The sequence below is a fragment of the Cydia fagiglandana genome, chromosome 1 (assembly GCF_963556715.1).
Source record: "Cydia fagiglandana chromosome 1, ilCydFagi1.1, whole genome shotgun sequence".
Taxonomy (NCBI): Eukaryota; Metazoa; Arthropoda; class Insecta; order Lepidoptera; family Tortricidae; genus Cydia; species Cydia fagiglandana.
The window spans coordinates 14878353-14901965 of record NC_085932.1 but is presented as its reverse complement, the minus strand read 5'-3'; the positions used below and the strand labels follow the sequence as shown (position 1 = coordinate 14901965).

At 34.8% G+C, this 23613-nt stretch overlaps 1 protein-coding gene across 7 annotated transcripts in view; it reads right to left on the bottom strand.

Annotated features, from left to right (window-relative positions):
- The window catches only part of LOC134665706 (CUGBP Elav-like family member 1), a 385067-nt gene extending 364759 nt beyond the window's left edge, over positions 1-20308 (bottom strand). For 2 of the 7 annotated variants that reach the window (XM_063522678.1, XM_063522693.1), the window contains exon 1: positions 20060-20305. In XM_063522678.1, the coding sequence (XP_063378748.1) occupies positions 20060-20106 (47 nt within the window). In that variant the 5' untranslated portion in view covers positions 20107-20305. Of the gene's footprint in view, positions 1-4350; positions 4567-20059 lie in introns of those variants that run through there. The other 5 variants (XM_063522715.1, XM_063522742.1, XM_063522758.1 and 2 more) reach the window with 4 other exon arrangements.
- Positions 20309-23613: the final 3305 nt, after the last annotated feature.

Genomic DNA, 23613 nt, shown 5'->3' with positions numbered 1-23613 from the left:
AAGAAATATGTATATTATTTTATGTTAATTTATCTTCTAGCCGCAAACACATCAAAAATTGTCAACACAAACGCAATTTTTAAATTTTTATTTATCAATATATTGACTCAAAATTCAATGGAATGGAGGGCCGCTGGACGGCTGAAGGATTCAACTTCACTTTATAGAATGTTAAACTGACGTTGTCGTGTCTGCTGAGCAGTGTGTAAGGACATATAAGTCTCATCGGGGTTTTTAATCGGCTTACCGCTTCAGCGTGGCAGCCACTCGAAAAAGCACCACTCAATGGGTATTATTATTAACTACAGTTACTTAGGCCGACAAACTAAAATTCTAAAAGTACGATAGAGCATAAGTAATTCAGTAGGACTGTCATAATGCTCATATGACAGTTTTCCAGTTACTTATTCGTAATTAAAGTTTTTTTTTAATAAGTGGAATAATATATGTCGCTAGCTAGGCGCCTCGGCAGCTCGGCATGATACATAATTGTTGTCGCATATTTACGTTTTTTAAATAGTTCCTATTATACAAAAAACTATTATAATTCGTAAGTAAATATTGAAATGTTTTGTAGTAGGCTCATTGATATCATCTAAATTGATGGATAGATACCGTATAATTTTCCGTTTTGTGACGATATCTATTACGTCCAATTATAGTGAAGAATATAGAATAGAATAGAATATCGTTTAGAATAGAATATATAACTACTTGACTATGAAATTTTAAATTACGAGGTTATTAACTAGGTATTGTATCTTAGGTAGGTATACACTCGAGTAATTGGCTGACTTGAGTGACGATTTTCAACAATAAATACCTAATCAGAGGAAAGGGGGAAGGGGGAAGGGGGACTGCTTCTCCGTCCTAACGTAGTCTCCATTTTCCTCCCTGGAAATCGGCATCATGGAAAATATTATTGGAAAATTAGATAAAATTATAAACTATAGCTATGCAATGCAAACGAAGTTTTGCAACATTTTAATACATAAATGTTGAGGTTACCAGTTCAAATTTCCGACTAACAATACACATTACACGTTATACACAAACGAAACTTAATTTATCTAACTTCATCGTTCCTTATGAACCTATTATTATTAAAGGTAGGATACTTATATAAGAAAAGTGTTTAAAATCATATCTAAGCCAGCACAGGCGACGTCTTCGTTCGGCGCTAGGACATACGTCATTATAACCCCACATCCGTACCCTAACGAGAGATGAGCCAGAAACGCTGACACTAGCGTACGGTAATCACCCTGTATAAGCGCCTGTGTTAAGCTGCACCCTTGAACATAAGCGGAGCGAGATCAAAGTAAAATAATCATATTTTGAAATTAAGATTGCTTTAACATATTATACACCAGGGATGTTGTGGATGCAGATTTTTTGACATCCGCGGTTGCGGATGCGGATGCGGATATTTAAAGCCTCACATCCGCGGATGCGGATGCAGATGCGGATGTCAAGATTTGGTATTTAAAAACGTTAAATATTACATTTTTAGCATTTTTTATTTAAAAAAACGAAACGTTTAGTATTTCAGCAAGAATATAGGTGCGTTTTATTTAATGAACAGTAACTTGGCCGACTTTTCGGGATCTAGACGATTTCGTTATATATAATGTCTAAATTACCTAGCACTTACGCCTAATACATTCCTGTTACCAACTTGGTCGACATCCGCATTATGCGGATGCTCCGCATCGATTTTATGCTGAAAATAATGCGGATATTCCGCGGATGCGGATGTGGATGCGAATATCCGCAACATCCCTATTATACACACCAGACCAAAAGTATGGATACAGCTAGGTTTTACTTACGATGAATATTTTGTTTAATATTATAACACATTTTACGCGTGAAGATCTAATGACTCAGTTTTGGGAACCATAATTAGTAATGTTTAATCTAGTTAGTTTGATAAAATTGCATCAGATTTTTATTGCTGAAAAAAAATAGCTGTTAAAAAACGTTGTCAAAATCATATTGTCCTCTCTTACAGAATTTCTGCATGCATGGACTCGAAACAAAATTGTCAGAACATAGGCACTCTGGGAGGCTGGATTCCACCCAGTGTGCGGCACTGTGCGCCACAAGCATTTTTGTACTGAATATGCTTGTGCCGATGCACACTGATGGAATCCCGCCTTTATCTCTGTAACCGAACTAATAATAAGAGAAGAAATGGTATTCATTCTTTTTGAATTTAGTTATTGTAAAATATTTCCAAACCCTTATAAAACAAAGTCCCCCGCCGCGTTTGTCTGTGTGTTTGTATGTTTGTTTATGATAAACTCAAAAACGACCGAACGGATTTTCATGCGGTTTTCACCTAAGGTCCCTTGGATTCCGTCGTAAGGACTATTCCGTCCACTAGCGTATTTCTCGAACAACGAACAACACTGATAAATTCGTCAATTAATCAGGGATTGCTTTTAAATTCAAAAGAAAATGGGTTTTTATTTCTACGATTGAAAATCAAAGAAATATACGCTCGTGAACGGAATAGACCCTATGACGGAATCAGCCACATTGACCTTATCAATAGAGCGATTCATGAGGATGGTTTAGGCGTATAATTTATTTGTTGTTGTTTTACGTCTCTTTCCTACCATGCTATCACAGTAAATGATTAACTTACCTTATTGAATTAAATTGATAGCTACGATACCTACTATAAGTATGTACCACAAAAAGCACAGTACATTTGGTAAAAATGTTGTACTACCTATTTACCTACCTATAATATTTATTTTTATCACTCGCTCACAATTATAACCACCTTCCCCCTCTATATGGTCGCACCCTAAAGGAGTGAAACGCTCCGTATCAGCTAAACTCAACTTCTCGCCAGAGGGTGCTTTGCCTCTTTATTCATTATTTGATCCCAGGAAACATCTGTCATCACTTTTCTTTACAAAACGATTAGGAGATATTAATCAGTTATAAATGAGCTTGACGTTTCGACCGATAAGTTTTCCAACATTTTCGAGAACATCTTCACTGCCTTTAGATCTTAATTAAATAAGACTATTTTTTAAATTTGCATTTTTTAATTTAGGATATTCATAGAAATAGAAACAATGAAAAAATAATTATTACTATTCGTCTACTTGTATCTATAGTTATAATAATACATTGTGTGAACTTTGGAAACTAGGTCTTTAGATTTATGATAGCGTGATAGAGTGAATTAAAGACTCGAGTTTACAATAGTACTCCCGGAGGCCCGGAGTTACACAAAATGTTTTTTCATCACACTTACGAAGAAAAACATTCAACATTCGTCCGCCATATTGTCATTTTTTGATGGCACAGATGGAGGGGTATCCGGCATTTCGCCATGATTAAAAATGTAAAAATATTATAAATAACTATTAAATTAATGAAACGAAATATTTTTTACTTAAACGGTAAAAATGATTATAAACGTCAGTATTTCGGAAGTAAAACTCATTTATACTTACTTGGTTCGCATGAATTAGTGACATAATTTAAAAAGATATAACTCTCTCTGGAGTTATCGGTGGCTAATCAAAATAGACTGTAACTATTCTCGTCTTCCACCTGGTGTAAAACACTTGTACGTATACAGTCGACGTCAAAGAGGCGAAAAATCTAACGTCGACTGTACAGTCCACCATTCTTTTTCGAAATATTGCACTTATAAAAATATACCGTTATTCATAAACGTTTACTAAAGTTGACAAGCCGATAATAATCGTTTGCCCCTTTCCATCATGCCAATACGTCGGAAAGGGACAAACAATTATTATCGGCTTGTCAACTTTAGTAAACGTTTACTTGTATGAATAAGAGAGATAGTGTCTAAAGGAAACCTCGGCATGGGAGATTATTCCACAGCGAGAGCGTTCGGGAAACGAAATTCCTTTAAAACCTCTTTATGTTCGACCATTTTATTATTATTAAGAGCCCACTGTGTTCCACTGCTGGGCAAAGGCCTCCTTCCTCTTCTTCCACTCGTCACTGTTTAATGCTATATCTAGCTAACCTCTAAAGAAGGAGTCCAAATTATCCCGCCTTCGCCGACGAGGCCTGCCGGCTCCCCGGTTAGACTCGCGGGCCTCCCACTCTGTGGTTAACTTAGCCCACAAGTCGTCCGGCATTTGGCAGACACGCATGACCAGCCCAGTCCGATTTTAAATTAGTCGCTTTCCGAGTCACGTCTATTATTCGAGTCTTAGAGCGCAGCCACCATTTTAGTTTACAAACATTTCATATTTTTGAATGGCATCATGTCTATAATATAAAAATTTGTAACTTACAAATACAAAAAAAATATATCTAAATTAATTATAGTATGATTCCTATGCTTACCTTTACACGACGAATATTTATAATATATCCAAATAGGACAGAATAATCTTTGTAACTTATGTCGCCTGAACAAACACTGTTTATATAAACACTAAAATTTCGCACAATCTCAAACGAGATTTTTATTCAAAAAGACTACATAAAATATAAAAAAAAAAACACACAACACAAAATAATTACAAAAATTTTAGTCACATTGCTCGGCCATTTATCTTACAACTGAAATATATGCGGGACGTCAGGGTGCTTTTTAAAATCTTGTTCAATGACATAGTCGCCAGTTTTTTCGGTAGAGGTTTTATGTCCTTTTTTTGTTAATTACTCCGAGGTAGCCAGGCAGCAAGTCGCGGTTATAAGATTTACGTGTATTGTTACTCAAACCAATTTGTCAGTCAGTACGAACCAGAAAAATTATACTATCCTTTTCTTTTGGGTGCTAGTACTAGTGTAAGACAAAGATAGTATGATTCTCTCTGCCTGTTAGAAATGAGACAGTCCTTTGACAAACTATAATATCGGACACCAGCCTATTTGCTGTCATGTTACTGACATTGTCATTTGGTTTCTTTGGTTATATTTTCACTCAATGTCAAAGAGCATATAATCACTACTACGTTCTTGCTCAATGTATTTTCATAAATTTTATTTAATTCTGTAATTTTTTCTTCAATCGAAATAATATGTGATTGTTATTTTATGTGTTTGTGTATTGAAATTGGCAGCAAAATTGATATGGAGGGCAGCATAAAAAGTAGCTGCAGGTGAGTTGACATTATCTATCTGCACTTTTAGATATTATTCATCGTCACAACTCACAAGGTTTTGAAGTCATTGTATGTGTTTTAAAATAAACATTACAAAATTTAAATGAGCATACGAAAACGTTTGTTGTCTGCATGAGCGGAACGTGAAGTTGTTAATCGCATTTTATCAAAGTTGAATCTTATTTCGACATTGTGAGAGCCTCATATCTGACCTGATTGCATCGCAAATTGTTCATGAATAAATAATATTGCAAAGAGCACTTAAAGAGGGTTGAAAACGACGGGAATTTGTGACATTAGAAACACGATGAAGTATTTTTTTTATTTAAATATTTATATAAGATTAGCTTATGGCCATGATTTTTATTTCTTATGAAATATTTATTTATAAACATACGTATAGATATAATAATTCTAGTAGTAGTAGTGCAATAATAATAGTAGCAGTGGTCGTCTAGTACCCACAACACAAGCCTTATTGAACTTAAGTACTTGTGGGACTAGGTCGATCTGTATAAATTGGTCCTATAATATTTATTTAAATAATAAATTCAGAATATTCTAATTGACTAACTTTCTGACGAGTCCTCCTCATCTTAGGGCTTTGCCAATTTCATCAAAGGAGCCCGGGGTTCATATTCATCATTGATATGAGCTGGGGTTTGAGCCTACAACCACAACCACAACTACGTATTTGGAAATTTTCGCCTTGCAATCAGCTACAGTAACACCATGGTAACCGTTTACTCTTTTGGCCCAGATTAAAAATAATACAAAAACTGGGCTAAACAATCAAATGAGATAGATCTGAATGCATGATAGAGCCACATTAAGCCGCGTTAATTTATCATATCTGTAATTAAGGTACGAGTAGTCGAGTACCTACGTTTTATTTACCTACGTGTTCATCATTGTACGTTTTTATCGGAATATGCAATTGTTATTTATTGTGTATGTACCAACCCCTTTCCTTAAAAAATAACTAAACCGTTTGAATAATTAATTTATTATTTATAAGAGTAGGTACTTATATTCTTATAATATATATACTTACTTCGTAGTTGGTCGAATGTCTTCAGGTCAGGATTTGAGCATGTGAAACAGGGGTAATTATATAACAGATATATGCCACACACACATATTGATTTATTTTGGTCATTTACAATATGACACGTAAACAACGCGACTACAATTTTACCACTTTTTCTTCAGAAAAATAGTTCTATTATTATTATAAAGGCCAAATTACAGTGCTATCTAAGTACGAATGTCAATCTAAACCTTCCAACGTTGAAATAGGTATACATAAAAAACTTTGTACCTTCACTTTTGTACAACTAAGCAATTTTGGTCCAATTTGATTATCTAGTAAATTTTATTAAGAATTTTAATTATATGCTACAACTTCAAACATTTAGGGCCTCTGTGATTTTAATACATTTTCCTTAGAAATTGATACAAAAAATATTAGCTCAACCTGGGACGAGCTACGCTACGTGACCTAACTCCTGATTTGACATTCAACCTGATTGGAGAATTGACTTTTACGTTATTAAAATGAAAATCTTGGGTAAGTAGGAGTATTCAAAGTAGTAGCAATAGCGCAGTCTTTTTTTTTTCACCTAAACTTAAAACTTAGACCAGTCACTTTCCATATTATCTACAATAGTTTCTAATGCCTGCTGGGACTAGGTTCATCCTGGGTATCTATAGATAGATGTACTCTAAAATTGGTCCCAGCAGGCGTTTTGTATGCCAAAAAAGCGGCTTCTACGTGTTGGATCTATATCCCCACGCACGCCTTTATAACCAGTGATCAGACAAATCATCGCAAAACCATCAAAAATCATTTATATCTCAAAATAGGCCAAGATTTATTGAACTCATATTATGTACACAGTATCTTTATAAAATTTCCAGATTATACTCAAAAACTGCAGTTCAAAATTGTGTATCATGTTCCATACAATATTTATTTTTGCGATAAATTGTCCGAACTCTGCTTATAACTATAACTAACCGGGCTCGAAAAACCCGAGAGTTTTAAAACGGAGATACAAATAATAACAATCCTAACAAATGTAGTCCAACAGGAATATCGTATTCAAAACGCATCGATCGTAAAATAGATATGTCGACAAATAATAACTAATTACTTTACCAATCGATTGATAAGCGTGGCGTCCATAACGATCGGTCAGTGCGTTGTGCCACCGTTTCCAAGTAACTGGTGGCCTCATCAACAATTGAACGTTATCGACCTCGTCGTTGTATGGTAATTTTCTAGAGGTGGAGAAAAAGACATCGATAGGTTATGGTATTCCTCACGCACGAAAAAACAGTATTCCCTAATCCAAACCATAGTTTTATTTGGATATTTTATATAATCAATTGATATTTTATTCCGGGTAGTAATTAACGCAGTAATAATTAATACAACTTGGATTAGGGACTGGTATAGTCGGATCAGTTTTTAGTGTCAATTTAATCGGGCTTACCCGATTATTATTAGTAATTGTATTTTGCTCATATAAATCATACGGTATATTACCTAAGCTGCAGAACCGGAGTCAGTGTGGAAGAGTATGATTCGAGGCCTACTGAAACTGGCTGAAATTTTCCTCTAAACTAGCCATCAACTGTCAGGTTTTAACTAATAATCTTTATCTTGATTGTTATAGTCTCTATAATGAAAATATACGCCATGGCTACGAAATTTTTTTAGGGTTATAGATGTTTTCTATGTATTTACGGTCTATCTATTAGGTCTATATTGACCTACCTAAAACACAAGGATTCGGAAAATGAATTACATTTCTACTAGACTTCAACAAGTTACGATACGGATAATTTAAAGATATTTATAAGATACCTATAGATATGTCAAATTTGACGTTTCCTTGATTCTGGAGGTCCTCTTGAACGATTTCGACAAGATATGACTTAGATATCCAAGTCACATCTAGTCGATATCTAATGTAGATCTAGTTGATCTCTAAATCGTCTCAAGATCTTGTGATTATCTCGAAATCCGAATAGGCCTGTATTTCAGCTTACTTTGGAACTAGGTTGTTTGTGTAGAATAAATAATACAATACAATTACTCTTTATTGCACCCAAACCTCAATAAAAGAAAACAATACAAAAAAAACAGAAATACAAGCAAAGGTTAACAACAGGCGGAATAATATGTGGGTAAGAAATATTTATTTATTTATTACCTACCACCAATTTTCACTGAATATAAAAACTGTTATTTGAATGTGTATCGTTTGTGGACGGCTTTGTACCTAATGTAAAAAAAAACTATAAATAATCGCAATATATACCTATAGACGGGCAACAAGGTAAATTAATCTTGTAGGTGTCTAGAAATGTACTGTATCCATAAGCAGTATTTTCAAATTACTCGTCCCTAATAAAACTATGATTAAGCATAGCAAGACATCGATGCATGTATAAATCCGTTATATTTATTCAGATAATAAGATGTTCTAATCATAAATTAAAATAAGTCAACATGTATCGTCCAATTTATCGACAAATAGTTTTTTAAACTTTTGATCTACCTACATATCATTATCAACTGAAGTTTAATTTCGTAATTGATGTTCTAACTAAAGACGCCATGAATATCGTACCCTAGTTCATAAAATCAATACTAACTTTGTAGATGGATACTTTACAAATTACTCTGGGAACTTGAGCAGCTGAGACTTGTCACGGTTATATTTTAGAGGCAAAGTTAGACTGTTTGACTTCAAATGTTTTGTTTTTGATGTAATACTAATTTCATAACTCAATTTTAAGTAAGTAAATACACTTTATTGCACCACAAAGAAAAATACAATAACAGATTACAGTGTAAATAATGGTAGCCAACAGGCGGTCTTATCGCTGTAAGCGATCTCTTCCAGACAACCTTGGGGTAGCAGGATATAAAGAATACAAAACTTTTAAAACAGGTAGTGCACGAAAAAACATACAGGAATAAGAAGATTACACATTCGATCATGTACAATTAAATTAAATTAAATTTTAATTTAATTTGTCTGTTTAGTTATATAATAATTATAATGCATTAAGATTTAGACCAAATTCAATTTATCAATTACTGAATTAAAACACGGACGGATGTACGGACGATCAGACGGATATATCGAAACTAAAAGAATTTCTATTTGAATACGGAACCATAACAATACCAATGACATTTTACAGACCAATTATTTTTGAAAGATCTATTTAACGACATCCTACATCCTTTTGAAGGGTCGAAGCGATAATAATTCATCCCCAATACTCAGCGTGTGCGAGAGATTTTTTAATTACTTTTCAGCATGATTGATTGTATACCTAAGTCAAATATCAGATTTATTGTACTAACGATCACTGGGTAAAGCCGCCGATGGATAGATGGGACAGACGTTAATGGCGAAACGATAAGGGTTGACTATTAAAAGCTATACTATGGAATTTAAACTGTTGTGAGACATACTAACATTGAATAATTTTACTAATAGTTACTAGCAGTGCTTGAAAAGGAGACCTAGGCTCTCCGAAACATGTCGCGCGAGTGACTAAAAACAAGTGAGTCTAAACCGTAAAATTATTCAAAGCTATACTATGTTGAATAAAAACCTAGTTAATACTTTTATCACATTTATTACCGATAAAAAATTATATCCTTGTATAGCTATAATTCTAACTTCGTGACATGAAATCGGCTAAGCATCTGGATCGCGTCCAAAACAATTAGCGCAGCGAGGCTATAATGCCAGGAATTGGGCAAAACACTCTAAATTCTCTTAGTCCCGGCTAGTTTGTTAGCACTTGCTTATTTTGTTAGCGACTTGACTAATTTTTCTTTAACTTAACGATTGGCTAAATTATTATATCAATCCACGCGTTTACTCTACAGTGTCACAAAGGAACAAAAATAGGTACAATACATTCATAGACTGATAAACACAATATTACTTTCCTTGGCGTCACGGATTCAGGTAACAAGTTCTCCATCTATCCAAATTAAACAGGTTTCATGGTTCCAATGTATTAACGAGGAAGAAAAAGACTGTATTAGCAAGTGTATCAAAAATCTACAACATCGCGCAATAACTCGGTTGTACATGTTATGGACTATTCCCATGAAAACAACGCAATATCAAAAATACAGTGTATAACAATATTTACTATCTGTTTATAAAATTATTACCGTTTCTAAAAAAAAATTTGAGTCCTAACATTAGAGGCGCATGGGAGAACAAATAACTAATACCTACTAAAAACCAAACCTATTTTTATAATGTCTGCTTTTCAGGTGCAGCATTCACGGTAATTATTTGTTTTTATACTCACATAAACAAAGAAGTAAACAAGCTCAAAACAATTGCAAAAGACATTTTCATCTTTGTGAAACACAAACAAACTCACAAATATCACGGAACCCAGTGGAAACACAAGCGATTCCGCGCGAATATATTGCATCATTAAACTGCAGGAGCAAAATAAAATGCGAACATGTGGGTGCGACCTCGAATAATTATATTTCGGGACTGCAATGTGAGACGCGTCCGCTGTGTCACTACGCGAATCTCGTAAATTTCTTGTCGAATTCGGTGCAAGACAATTGTGCGGTATGTTTTTAACATACCTTTCACTATTAGTGTCCAATGAAGTATTATTGTAATTATTACATGTGGCTCGTCTGTTACCAAAAAAATTCGGTCTATGGAGATCCAATATGTGTTTTAAAAGACTGTTTAAGATTTCCAAAAATGTTATAGATCTGGCAGTCGAACAACCTAATCAAGTAGGTAATTTATTTGTATCAACCAGAAACGTTACCTTTGACACTGACCTATCGATTACAAAATTTACATATTATTATCCAGATCAAAATCATTATCTGGTATATTAGTTACAAACACAATACGCCTCCAGTATTTATGATTGTTATATGCACAATGATATAATAATAGCATTGAGTTCCTGTCGCGAACATATCGCGAACCGGCTAATAGTTGCCAGCGCCATGGGGTAGATGGCGCTCGCAGTCACGTTTAACTTAAAATAACCGCTTCTAGGTTATTGTGATTTTTTGGGGAGACAAGAGGGTAGATGCCGAACGATAGGGTTAAGATGAGGTTATGTGCGAACAAATCTACGGAGGGAGAGAATTTTGCTTTTGGATCAATTCAACGAGTTTCTTATGGTGTTATTAGATTAATGATGTGTCTCTTGTAAATTGTGAACAACGTATATCAGTAATCAGAGTGAACAGTGATCCGAGGGAATTGTTGATGGCTAATATGAACTTATGGTAAACTAGTGTGAGGAATGGGGTCGCTATAAGGGGAGGTTTGGAGGCGACTACGAAGTTCAGGAAACCAGGTGGATAATCAGGTGAAACTAATTTTATATGTAGGTAATAAAGTAGGACACCAGCAATGAGTGAATCGTCATCTCACTAACGTCCAGGCCTCATATAGGTATGTCGTATGATTACATATCATTGACCAATCTCAGTAAAGGCATCATCTCATTCGATAGGTTAACAACTGTGGTGAGCTTGACGACATGGTGGAGATGCTGGGATTATTTATGCACATGCATAATCATCATCAAAAGTAACATATGAAAAGTCAATTTATGTAATTATGCACGTACAACTTAAGAGTTAATTTTTTTTTGTTTGTTCAGATCAATTTAATGTTTTTTTTTTTAGGCATGAAATGAAGCCCATATTTATGTAATCCTATTTTTGCAAAAAGGCGTTAAGCTGGCGAATATGTTTGTGTTTCACCGGAGCACATATGCAATTAAGTGCATACATTTTATTGAACATTCTTGCTCTTTGATATACAAAAGATTGCAAATGTCAGTAAATATATATATAGTTTAAAAAAAAATAGGTATCTAAACACAAATTTTCCTTGGTATATTATTTAAATGCAATAATATAGTTTCAAAAATTCTTCTTGTAATACAAAATACTAAAAAGCTCGCTTTAATCTTTGAAAGCAGTGTGTTAATTAATCAGTCCTATAGAGTGCAAATTTGGAGTTGATTCCTCATGTTAAGCAGTAGAATGGAATTCCAAGTGATGGTTTTGAATGGTAAAAATATTTGAAAGCATTAAGTTGTATATTTAACGTTTTACAGCAAGTATTTGTCACTGGTTGGTGTGATAAAAATGTTTGTGTCACCAGGGCAGCAAAGTTTGTTTTTAACCGACGTGCCTTGAAACCGTCGCAACGCTCAGTATTCCAACATTTCTATGTTATAAGAATGAGAGAGTGGCAAAGATTGTACAATATTGGTATGTTTACTATAAATTCTGTCAGAGAGGTGTTTGTAATCAGTTTTGAAACACTAGCTTAGTAACACTACCTTCAACAAGAGCGATGGAACTGCTTAAGTCTCAGATTTCATTACTTTGAAACCAACCATTACGTACATTTCTCATTGAACATGTCTAAAAACGTGGGGGACGAAATGGACATTCAACTCAAGTTTTAACGCCCTAAGCAGTAGAAACTTTACACGTATCAGTAATAATCCAATAGAAACTGAAATACATATATGTCATATATCAAAGAAAAGGTGAAGAAGCCAATATTTGATAAAAATAACTTGATTCTTTCTCAAAGTTGTGAATAATCTCATTGTTCTCTTAAATATCATATGATTGGTACCGTTACCATACCCGCTCATGCCTAACAAGTTTAAGTTGAACAGGAGGTTTAATCGTAATCTATATTTAGGTGTCTGTTATGATTATGTTCACAAGAACATGGTTTCATTTTGATATTTATTATGTTTGATGATGTAGTTGACAAGTTGCTTTACTTGTTTAGATTAAGATACCTGACCAATCTTTGATAAAATCATGCACTAATAAAAATTTACGACATTTTGGATGAAATAACAGTCTTAAATGATTCACGGTTAAGGGAAAGGTAATCACGGTTCATATCCCGGTCGATATAAATACATTTTGAATTAAAGTTTGCTGGTCGATTTGTGAACCAGCATGGATCCTCTCAAACAACGACTTTATCGCCTGAGCTAGAAGATTCAAATTATGCAGTTGACCAACAATTTAACATTACTACATCTGCATTATTATTAGTACATCTGTTTTTAAATTGGGTTCTTAAGTGACGATTATGACCTTTTTCGTAATTTAATTAGGTTTAAAGAAGTTTTATCTTGCCGAGTACACTTTTATTTGTTACATAATATTAAGTGAAAATTTATTGAGTTCTTGCAGAATTGACACAAAAATAATATATATGTAGGTAGGTATACATTTTTTATTTATTTTGCCCGCAGCGACTTACACAAGTAAGTACGCTTTATATTAGTTCCCATGCGCGAGCGCAGGCGCGAGGTCTCAGGCTAACCAGTACTACAGATCGCGGAATGCGTAGCGACTATGTGTGTTGGAGATCATGGTTACTGAGCTAGCTCGGGTGCGCCATTAACTTGCCCGCGCTCGGCAGGCGATCAGAATAGTACATAGCATGGTATAATATGCTTACACAGCGTATAAAACAGAGGATGTACTTATAACTAAAGAAACATTTTATATTTACATGTATAAAAAATTATATATACCTATATAAATTCATATTTCAATGTTCAATGTAATGTTCAAACAATTCAATGTAAGACATAAATGAAATCGCATAAATGATTAGATCTGTTACAGTAATTATACTCGATTTTTTTGGCATCTATGCCTTTGCAATTTTGTTTGTAACGTTGCAGGAGTTAAGATCTTAATATTAAAATAATAAGAATCATAATCTCACATTCATTGTTCTGTGTGGCCGAATAGTTTTAGCACCAAATTGAAAGTTTATTTTAATGCGGGTAGTTGATATTATGGCTTACCAACTGTTGTTGCTTAGAAACCAGTTTAGGTCTGACCTCCGATCTTGTGTATTTTCTATTACATCGGTATCTAGTTAAATTGGTGATAAACAATATTTTGTGATCATGATGTTCCACGCCAAGTTAATTCTTACTGGCTTGCATGCTTTTCATGCATTGCTTGCAGAATACTCGCTTCATCACAAATTCTCAGCTCAGCCATGATTAAACTAGTTGTGAGCGCAAGCGTGGTGAATTGACAACAATTTATACTGCGTATCTTTTCATGAAACGAATGTATCATGTTTAACGTATTAGCCTAATGCCTATATGATCAATATTTTTACAACAACACAATATTCTTTACTTATAAGAATAAGAATAAGAATAATATTTATTTCAAATAACCTTGTTGACAATATATATATTTATATCCTGTGGCCCCACACTAGGCTATGCCTGTGATGTGGCAGCCGGGAAGGAACTTAACACATCACTTATACTATTGTGCAGAACGGGCGGTCTTATCGCTAAAAGATTGATATCTTCCAGACAAGCAAACCAGGTTATTATAGTGGTATGTTTTGCGGATCCATATTTTCACTGGGCTTTAATCAGAATCATTGAGTTTATTTAAAAACTCGAATTTTACACTCACCTAGTTTGAAGGACTAGATCCACTCATATCATAAGATGTTAATTTGGAATTTCTTGCCTCGTCGTTGTTTGTTGTTACAATCGTAAGGAATTGTAACGGATTGGTTTCTTAGAAGTCGGCATAATTTAGTTGTAATGTGCCTGGATGAAAATGCAGGAGGCAATTCAAATCAGATTACAATTTGATGTCATATGTACTCGTACAATGTACATACTACTCAAACTCAAAGGACCAGGAACATCATTGGAACTCAATCGAATCACTCAGCCATTCCAATGGTACCAGCAAAGTGCCAAAAATGCCACTCGCTAGATTAAACAATAGTAACATACTCAACTGGCATACATGATATTTCTGTTCTGAAAGAATAAACGGGTAAAATAGTATGGATAATACAGTGTGTACCAACATTAGGTGATTGTAATATTATGTACTTAGTTATAATGCCTGTTATTGAAAACTCTGCAAAAGCTTACCTTTGGAACGTATATAGTTGACTGTCGTCTATCACAGCAGACATTGTGATGCGAGTGAACATTATTTTTAACACAAAATGTGTTGATTTAAACCTGTGAAGAAGGAAGGAAAGGGTGATAGGTAACTTCAATTAAGTATTAAACTTTTTTGTTATAGTAAAAGGAAGAGATTAATCATGAGCCAAGTAATTATTGGTGTATGATCGTGGCATCAACTGTTAGCTTGATTATCAGATTTAATCAGAATATTGAGATATAAAATGCAGGCTGCAGCTACACAAGAATCAGAATCACAATTAAAATCAGATGTCATATAATGAAGTTCAATAGGTATCTGTCTTCATTAATTTTAATATTGCTGTGAAATATCGGAGTGTTAAGGACATGATATTTGTTTTATGCACGACTACTACAGGAGCAATAGTCACAAGACAGTTATCAGCCTTATTCGTTGCACTATCCTCTTGAGTCACAGTGTACAGTTGGACACCTGTCCTGTGTGGTTCTTCACCAGTGCTCACCATCAGTACCTAGATATGCTAGCCTGTAATGTGGCTTTGTCTTTAATATTTTTCTGTTCGCCCACCGTGTGGCCATACGTTCATCCCTATCCCTACGCTTCCTTGCCATGTGGCCAGTGATTATGAGCTTCTCCAGACTATAGGGTCCTCTTCTGCCTCGAAAGCAGAAGAAAGTACGTGCGCGATGAGTACAAATAGTGGATAACCTCGGTTTCATGTTGAGTTCGTCGAGACTTGATGCAATTTCACCTACTGCGTTCAAGCATTCTTCGCCAGTACCACATCTCAAATGCATCTGTCCTATGGTGGGTTTCAGTTTTAATAGTCTAGGTTTGGACATGTACAGAAAGTTCGAGAAAACAAGGCGTCCGCATTATTGTGATCTTTATTGTATGTTCTCCCATATGCATACCCTGGCGAGTCGTTTCACCGTACCTTTGGCCACCTGAACTCTTCTGACCACCCTTTGGTCGAAAACGCCATCGTCGCTTATTTAAGATCCCAAGTAAACCAACAACTTGCCTCTAGATCGTGCAATTCATTAGTACTCTTCATTTTAACAGGAATATCGACATACATCAACTCCGTCTTATTTCTTTTGATCCTAGGGTATGAATCTGGTCTGGATGTATGAAGTTAAGGACTCATATCTGACATGCTCAATTTAAGAAGCAAAACCGCAAGTTACTTTCCACAGGCACTTAATCTAATTATAGTCATGTCATTTGCTTAACTGAGGTTATTGATACGTTGGCTACCAAGTCTATCAACTCAGACACCACCCTCACAGCCTTCATTGGAAGGCTTGACTCATTATGTATTCACCGATGTTAGTGAACAGTTGCACTCCTTGATCAACTTTAAAAAGATAACTCGACGTGTTATCCCCATTTCTCTCATAACCCTGACATTTTACTCCAGTTAAGGAAATCAAGTCTTTGCGAAAGCCTTTAAAGAGTATACAGACAGACACCGCGCCCACTGTAATTTCTATTAATTGCCACATTGAGTATTTGCTACTGAGTGAGTACTCTTCTATGTCTCTCATGGTTCTCAAAGCTGTGAAGTGGAAATTCGGGAATAAAGGAAACAGAGAGGGTCAATTTGATAGACACAACAGTGAAAATACTGTAATACGGGAAGCTGGCGATTATTACACTTGAAGATCTGATCAGTTACATCAATTCAAGAATAGTTGTAAAGTTGTAATAAATCGGTACCTCGGTACAGCTTGCTTTGCTGTTTCTACAATCGTTAGCATGACTGATATATATATGTATAACACGAGAAAGTAGATGTAACGCAGTAAAAAAGAATTGTTTTGTAACTAACCAAGATGAAAATAAAGTGCTTAGTTTATATTATTTGAGTGTAGCTCAGGTTAAATCCATAGATGGCTTTCAGACCTAATAGAGAGGCTGACACGACTGTCCCAACTTATTTAAACTAGATTATTTCACGCCAGCATCAGAAAATGATAATTAAAAACTGCAGTAATTTTTGGCACAATATCTATTTGATAAATCAGAACGAACTGCAAGAAAAGGTGTCTTGACTCGAAATAAGTGCCTAATTTGACCTTAGCTTAAGAAAAAAAAAATGTTCTCTCGAGTTGTAGGTAAAGTTCTTTTTTTACATTTTGATTTGTGATTAAATGAGAATAGCGTAATTCTTCCTTGGCTGGGGAGGGCTGCCGGACATGAAGTAGATAGACGTAGGGATGGATATGTCAGCAGTAGGTTTAATGAATAAGCAGGTAGATTAAAATACTTCACATAGTAGATTACTGCCAGTAGTATTAAGTAAAGAGAAGTGGGAACTTAGGTTACATATACACGTCACGTTCGGATAAGACGGTTGCTTTTGTCTGTGTAATAACTATCGTTCGATCGCGCGGTCGCCGCGGTGTTTAATAAATTTACAGTTGTTTAATTACGCAAATTATACTGGACATTATGTATACGTCTGCTGTAGTAGAAGTTGTGACCCTTGAAGTAGTGAAACAAGTTATTAACGATATCACAAGAGCAAAGCAGTATATAACATCACAGATGGTAGTCATAGATAAAATATAACACGAATTGAGTTCTCACTGTCTAACAACACCGATGTTTGGTATGAAATCGGTGTTGCCACGTTGTAATTAAGGACTGCTTGGAGCAATTTGGAACTGAACGCGCGAGATTGTGGGAAATACAATAGTAATAGTCATAGGTAGACAGAGAGATCAGTAACGGACCAGAGATGACAAATAGCAGCCGTGATCCTACTCAGCTCAGCTCAGACATCGTGCTTACGATGTCTGATGATCCGATGGCTTAGTCGCTCACACCAATCTCAGGATCCTGCTTTCAGTCTCAGATCAGAAATCAGTTAGTTTAGCACAGATATCAATGAATCATATAATTATCATATCAAAGATCATATTATTAATCAGTTCAGCACAAACATTGATGAATGCTCAGACCAATCTCAGGATCAAATTATTAATCAGCTCAGCACAAACATTGATGAATGCTCAGACCAGTCTCAGGATCTTGTTCTTTATCAGCTCAGCACAAATACAGATGAACAATCGGATCAGTCTCAGAAACGGTGTGCCTCAGCACATCTCTACAACATCATCAGAAATTGTACGAAATCTCAGGTCATGCCGATTCACAGCGCCAAAGCCTAGAGAGGCATTCAGAGGATGAACAGCTCAAATACATTATTATTCACATTAGTGTTCTTATCATCTAATTGTTGATTTATTTACATGTTTGCCTATGGACATCTAATTTCAATTAAAAGAGTAGCTTCTTCCTGCGGGGCGGGAGTGTCGCGAACATATCGCGAACCGGCTAATAGTTGCCAGCGCCATGGGGTAGATGGCGCTCGCAGTCACGTTTAACTTAAAATAACCGCTTCTAGGTTATTGTGATTTTTTGGGGAGACAAGAGGGTAGATGCCGAACGATAGGGTTAAGATGAGGTTATGTGCGAACAAATCTACGGAGGGAGAGAATTTTGCTTTTGGATCAATTCAACGAGTTTCTTATGGTGTTATTAGATTAATGATGTGTCTCTTGTAAATTGTGAACAACGTATATCAGTAATCAGAGTGAACAGTGATCCGAGGGAATTGTTGATGGCTAATATGAACTTATGGTAAACTAGTGTGAGGAATGGGGTCGCTATAAGGGGAGGTTTGGAGGCGACTACGAAGTTCAGGAAACCAGGTGGATAATCAGGTGAAACTAATTTTATATGTAGGTAATAAAGTAGGACACCAGCAATGAGTGAATCGTCATCTCACTAACGTCCAGGCCTCATATAGGTATGTCGTATGATTACATATCATTGACCAATCTCAGTAAAGGCATCATCTCATTCGATAGGTTAACAACTGTGGTGAGCTTGACGACAGTTCCAAATGTCTTATGTCTTTTGAATCTAGCGATGCTTAAAATCTTTGGAAACTGCTACCAACTCCTTGTTGACTATTAGAGTCCATAAAGATCTTAGATATGGCGCCACTCTACTGCTTATGCGACATTTGGGTATTGAAAGTCAGCCCACAACGATCAAGGAACACGATAGAGACGCACGCGCAGAAATGCGTTGACCTATGCCCCACGCAGATAACTCACCGGGTCAGACTGTGACCGCATCGATCGGTAGCGATAAAAATATACTGACCTGCTTACACGGCGAATAGGATAATTATCGTGCCTATGAGCAATTTTTCTTTAACGAAGGATGCCTATAATCATCAAGCCAATGAGGCACTTTAAAGATCAGAAATCTGGTATGTTGAAATATTTACGTAGACGTTTTAACACTGTCATTGAACCCATTTCCGATTAATGTAGCAAGGTCACTATATTTTTTAATACAAAAGGATATAAGCAAAAACTTGTCAGTAACTTGGAAATAAAAACTTATCTTCTCCCTACCAAATTTTTACCCAAATCAGGATTCCATTTATCCTACAGTAAGATGAAGAATGTACGCGGAACTAGCATCTAAAATTAAGGGATAAAGTTTTTGATCACCTCGGGTGACTATAATTCATTTATTTATCCGTGCTAACGTAACCTTAAAAGCTAAGGTGTAATAAGGTCCAACGATTAGCCATAAAAACGTAAAAATCGCAAATACTCGTAGCATTAATTTGTTTTAATAACGACAAAACGGAAAAAAGTGGGAAGTAAAATTATGGATTCAATATTTATTTTTTAATTAAGTATTTAAAAAAATTGAAAATCAAATTTGAATCAACACATAAAAAATCGACGCATTAGTCTACCTTAGGTAAGAAATTAGGTATCGTATTATAAAAAAAGATTATAAGCAACAAAATACCAAAAATAATATTTTTTGATAATATTATTTTGTGTTCTCCAAAAAAATATTAATATTGACTTACCGTTCACTATACAATCCACATCTAAAATCAGTGTTCACAAAACACATACACCACACTAAACTACTAATTCAATAAAACGGGCACTAATCATCCTAATTGTGCAAAACTTTCAACCACGTGTTGCGTACAATTCGCTGGAACAGCAGAACTCACGAAAACTTTCATACACTACCCGCGGCAATATTAAAAGCAAGTCGCGCGCTCGTATCCACCAGTAACTGACAACTGACCGGCCGTTAGATATTCACCCTGTACTATAAACAATTTATTTTCATAGACTACGGACGCATCAAACACGTTCATCGATAGAAAGCAAACGGTGGAAAAAGCTATTAGGCAGCCAATCGTCTTCATTTTTATCGACAATAATTATTCTAAATTTGAATTCCTGCCAATGGCGTGCGACATTCGGGTGTTTGTTGTTGAAACCGGCCAGTTTCAAAGCCGATGAGTAAACAGATAAACACTTGGAAAAATATTCAGTGTTTTCGCAGCGGTACGACTGAAGGGCAATTTGGGATATTTTAGTTTTGGAAGCTTTTGATTTGGTTTGGTTAATTGTCGCGGTTCACCAAAATTATAAATTAATATTAACTTTTTGGATCTTTTCCAAAAATGTGATTGTGTCACTATCAACATCATTTTAATATTAGGTTAATTCAAATTTTTTATAGCGAGGCTAGCAGCCAGCAGTCTTCTTCCTAAGTTTCATGCCGTCTCTGATACAGAGTAGGCAAGTAGGTAATACGTAATTATTATTATACGTACGTCAGATCTAAATCTTAAATCTTCCTCAAGAATCAAATTACGGTTTTCATCTTATTTTTATACGACATTGAAGATCACCTCTGCTAATTGTTATTTGCGAAATGAAGTGAAAGTCGTGCGTATATACGATGCGCGCCAATCACCAAGAAAATGGCCAAGCTCGTATCAAAACCCCAACAACTTGTAAAATTAGAATCCATCTTCTAGACAGAAAAGTTTCTATTAGCCGTGATGTGTAAACAGTGGGTCTAGTTTTAGGGTGTCCACAAAGAAAACATTAATGGTTTTATTTAATGACTAATGACATTGTGTTTTTCCATTCGTCCTCGCAATCGATAATCGATATAGCTTATTAAGGCGGTGTACAATAAGACTGAAAAAGAAACATAGTAGGTGCAGTCTGTCCCACCATAAATAACAAATGGGCTTTCACTATTAGGTAAAAGCTCTCGTTAGAAATGTACGAGTATAGGTATTCTATGTTAAATTGTAAATACATTAAAATTGGAGATGAAAATGGTCCCCAATGTCAGAAAAATACGGTAATATATGTGATATATGTATATAAAATATGTAAAGGAGATTTTGAACGATAAAATATTTAATAACCCACAAAAAGCCTAACTATTATATAAAAGAAAATCTTGCACGCAGTATACCCCTGACACTAACAAGGGTAAGGGGCAGCTGAATCGAAATGACCAGAATCGATACCATTTAAATAATAGAACACATCGGCCGATGGCCGGACTATAGTTCCAACTGTATACCAACACACACAAATTGTGTTTTACGTGGAATCTGTTGTTTCACCGCAAATATGTATTTCATAGTCATACAATAATTTTAGCAATACTACAATTGGAAAAAAATATGCAAATAGAAACTTGTCACTTTAACAATAATCACTCCAAGCGCTGCAAATACAAACAAATTGATTAATTATGACATGGTCCTATAGTGGCCTACAACTACAACTTATAGGAATCAAATTGGTTGACTGTAAGTATATTCGTAGCGAATAAGATAGATTCAGTAGTTTTTATTTTTTTGTAACGTAATCGTTAAGTTTGAAACAGAAATGCAAATTTGTTTTTAAAACGGTTTTATGTACCTACATAAAGTGATTTACAATGCTATGACTAATGAGCAAGAAATTTAAATAATCGTGTGTTGTAAAATCTTAGAGTAAAATGCAAGTATTAGTTAAATTTTATTAATACGCTATGGATTTTCCTCCAAACTGTACTAAATAATAACATTATTATAACAATGAACATTATAAGAACATTAAAAAACACCATAAAAACTAAACTAAATTGCACAAACTTACTAGAGTTACGTAAGTTACGTTCGATTGTCATATTTTCACTCACAGGTGACATGACAAGAGAAGACACAAGTCACTTTTCAGTAATAGTCATTATTCAGTATTATTTAACAGTCTGACTCGATGTTCTCAATTATCTAGAAATAACAGGAGTTGGTAAAATTAAATTCCAATACTTAAATGAAATTCAATCAAGTCTGGTGTGGCAAATTAACTTTGGCAATTAAGAAATTTCAAACAAGAATGTTAAATACTTATTCGGTGCTTGAGTTGAATACTCAAAGGAGACTGACGATTTTGTTGAGCACTTGGGCCCAGAACAAACTGGTATTTGATTGAAACGCACCTTTTATTAATCGACATAATCTTTAGATTACGATGGTAAAAACAAAACCATGAAATGAAACGGGAATGTTGAGAAATCCTGCAGGGAAAACTTGAATCACAAGTAAACTTTAAAAAGCACAAATGAGCATATCTACTATTTATACTATTCCGTAAAATGAATGCAGGTTTATTTAGGTAAATAGATGAAATAGGACATGTAAATAAAACTGGAATCGTGTTCTCAAATACTATAAAGTAATATTTTGATCTTGTTCCTAGTTAATTATATTTCCTATTGAGATTGAACAGTTTGACAAACTGACCTTCTTTTCACATTTACTTATAATATTAGTGGGGATGATAGATCTTTAATTCCCCGTGATATCTTACTTACATAGATATAATGAATCAAATCGGGTTAAAATCTGCGCGCTCCGTAATAAAATCAGTGACTATAGGTACAGAGAGGCTATATCTTAAGTAGACTAGCCCACATGAATGGTGTCAGCAAACGCTCTACTTGCCTATTGTGAAGCCCCTCAACCGTTGCTCCATATAAACTATCAGTACAATTGTCTCTTGTATGTATATTCACGCGCTTTGATAGTTAAAGGATACTATGACGAGTAAATAGAAACAATTGTGTAGCATGTAGTAGCTTAAGTACAGAATTGTTGGAAAACTAAATTGCTGGTGATAAAATAATGGTATTCTAATAAAGTAGATTGTAGTAATATTACTCCCTTTTGTGAAGGAATTTTTTTTATCAAAATCCAGCCGCGTATCCGCGTGTAACGACATTCACAATGTAAACAAGAATTAAATAAAGGCACGATCGAAATTTTAAACTAATTATACTCGTATTACGCTTTAATGAGCATTAAACAAGCCTTCAAATCATGGCTACATTATTTTATTTAAACCTTTGTTTTACATTTTATCAGCCAAAACCTCTGTGACAGAACTTATGAACCGACTAAGTATAATATTATCACAAAACTTAAAATGACACGTTCAAAAAATGTTTATTTATAAATATTAAAAAAATTTAAAGATGAAATACAAAAATAAAATTAAAAACAATTTGTTAATCATAACAATTTGTCTTTACCGAAGACCTTCTCCTGCG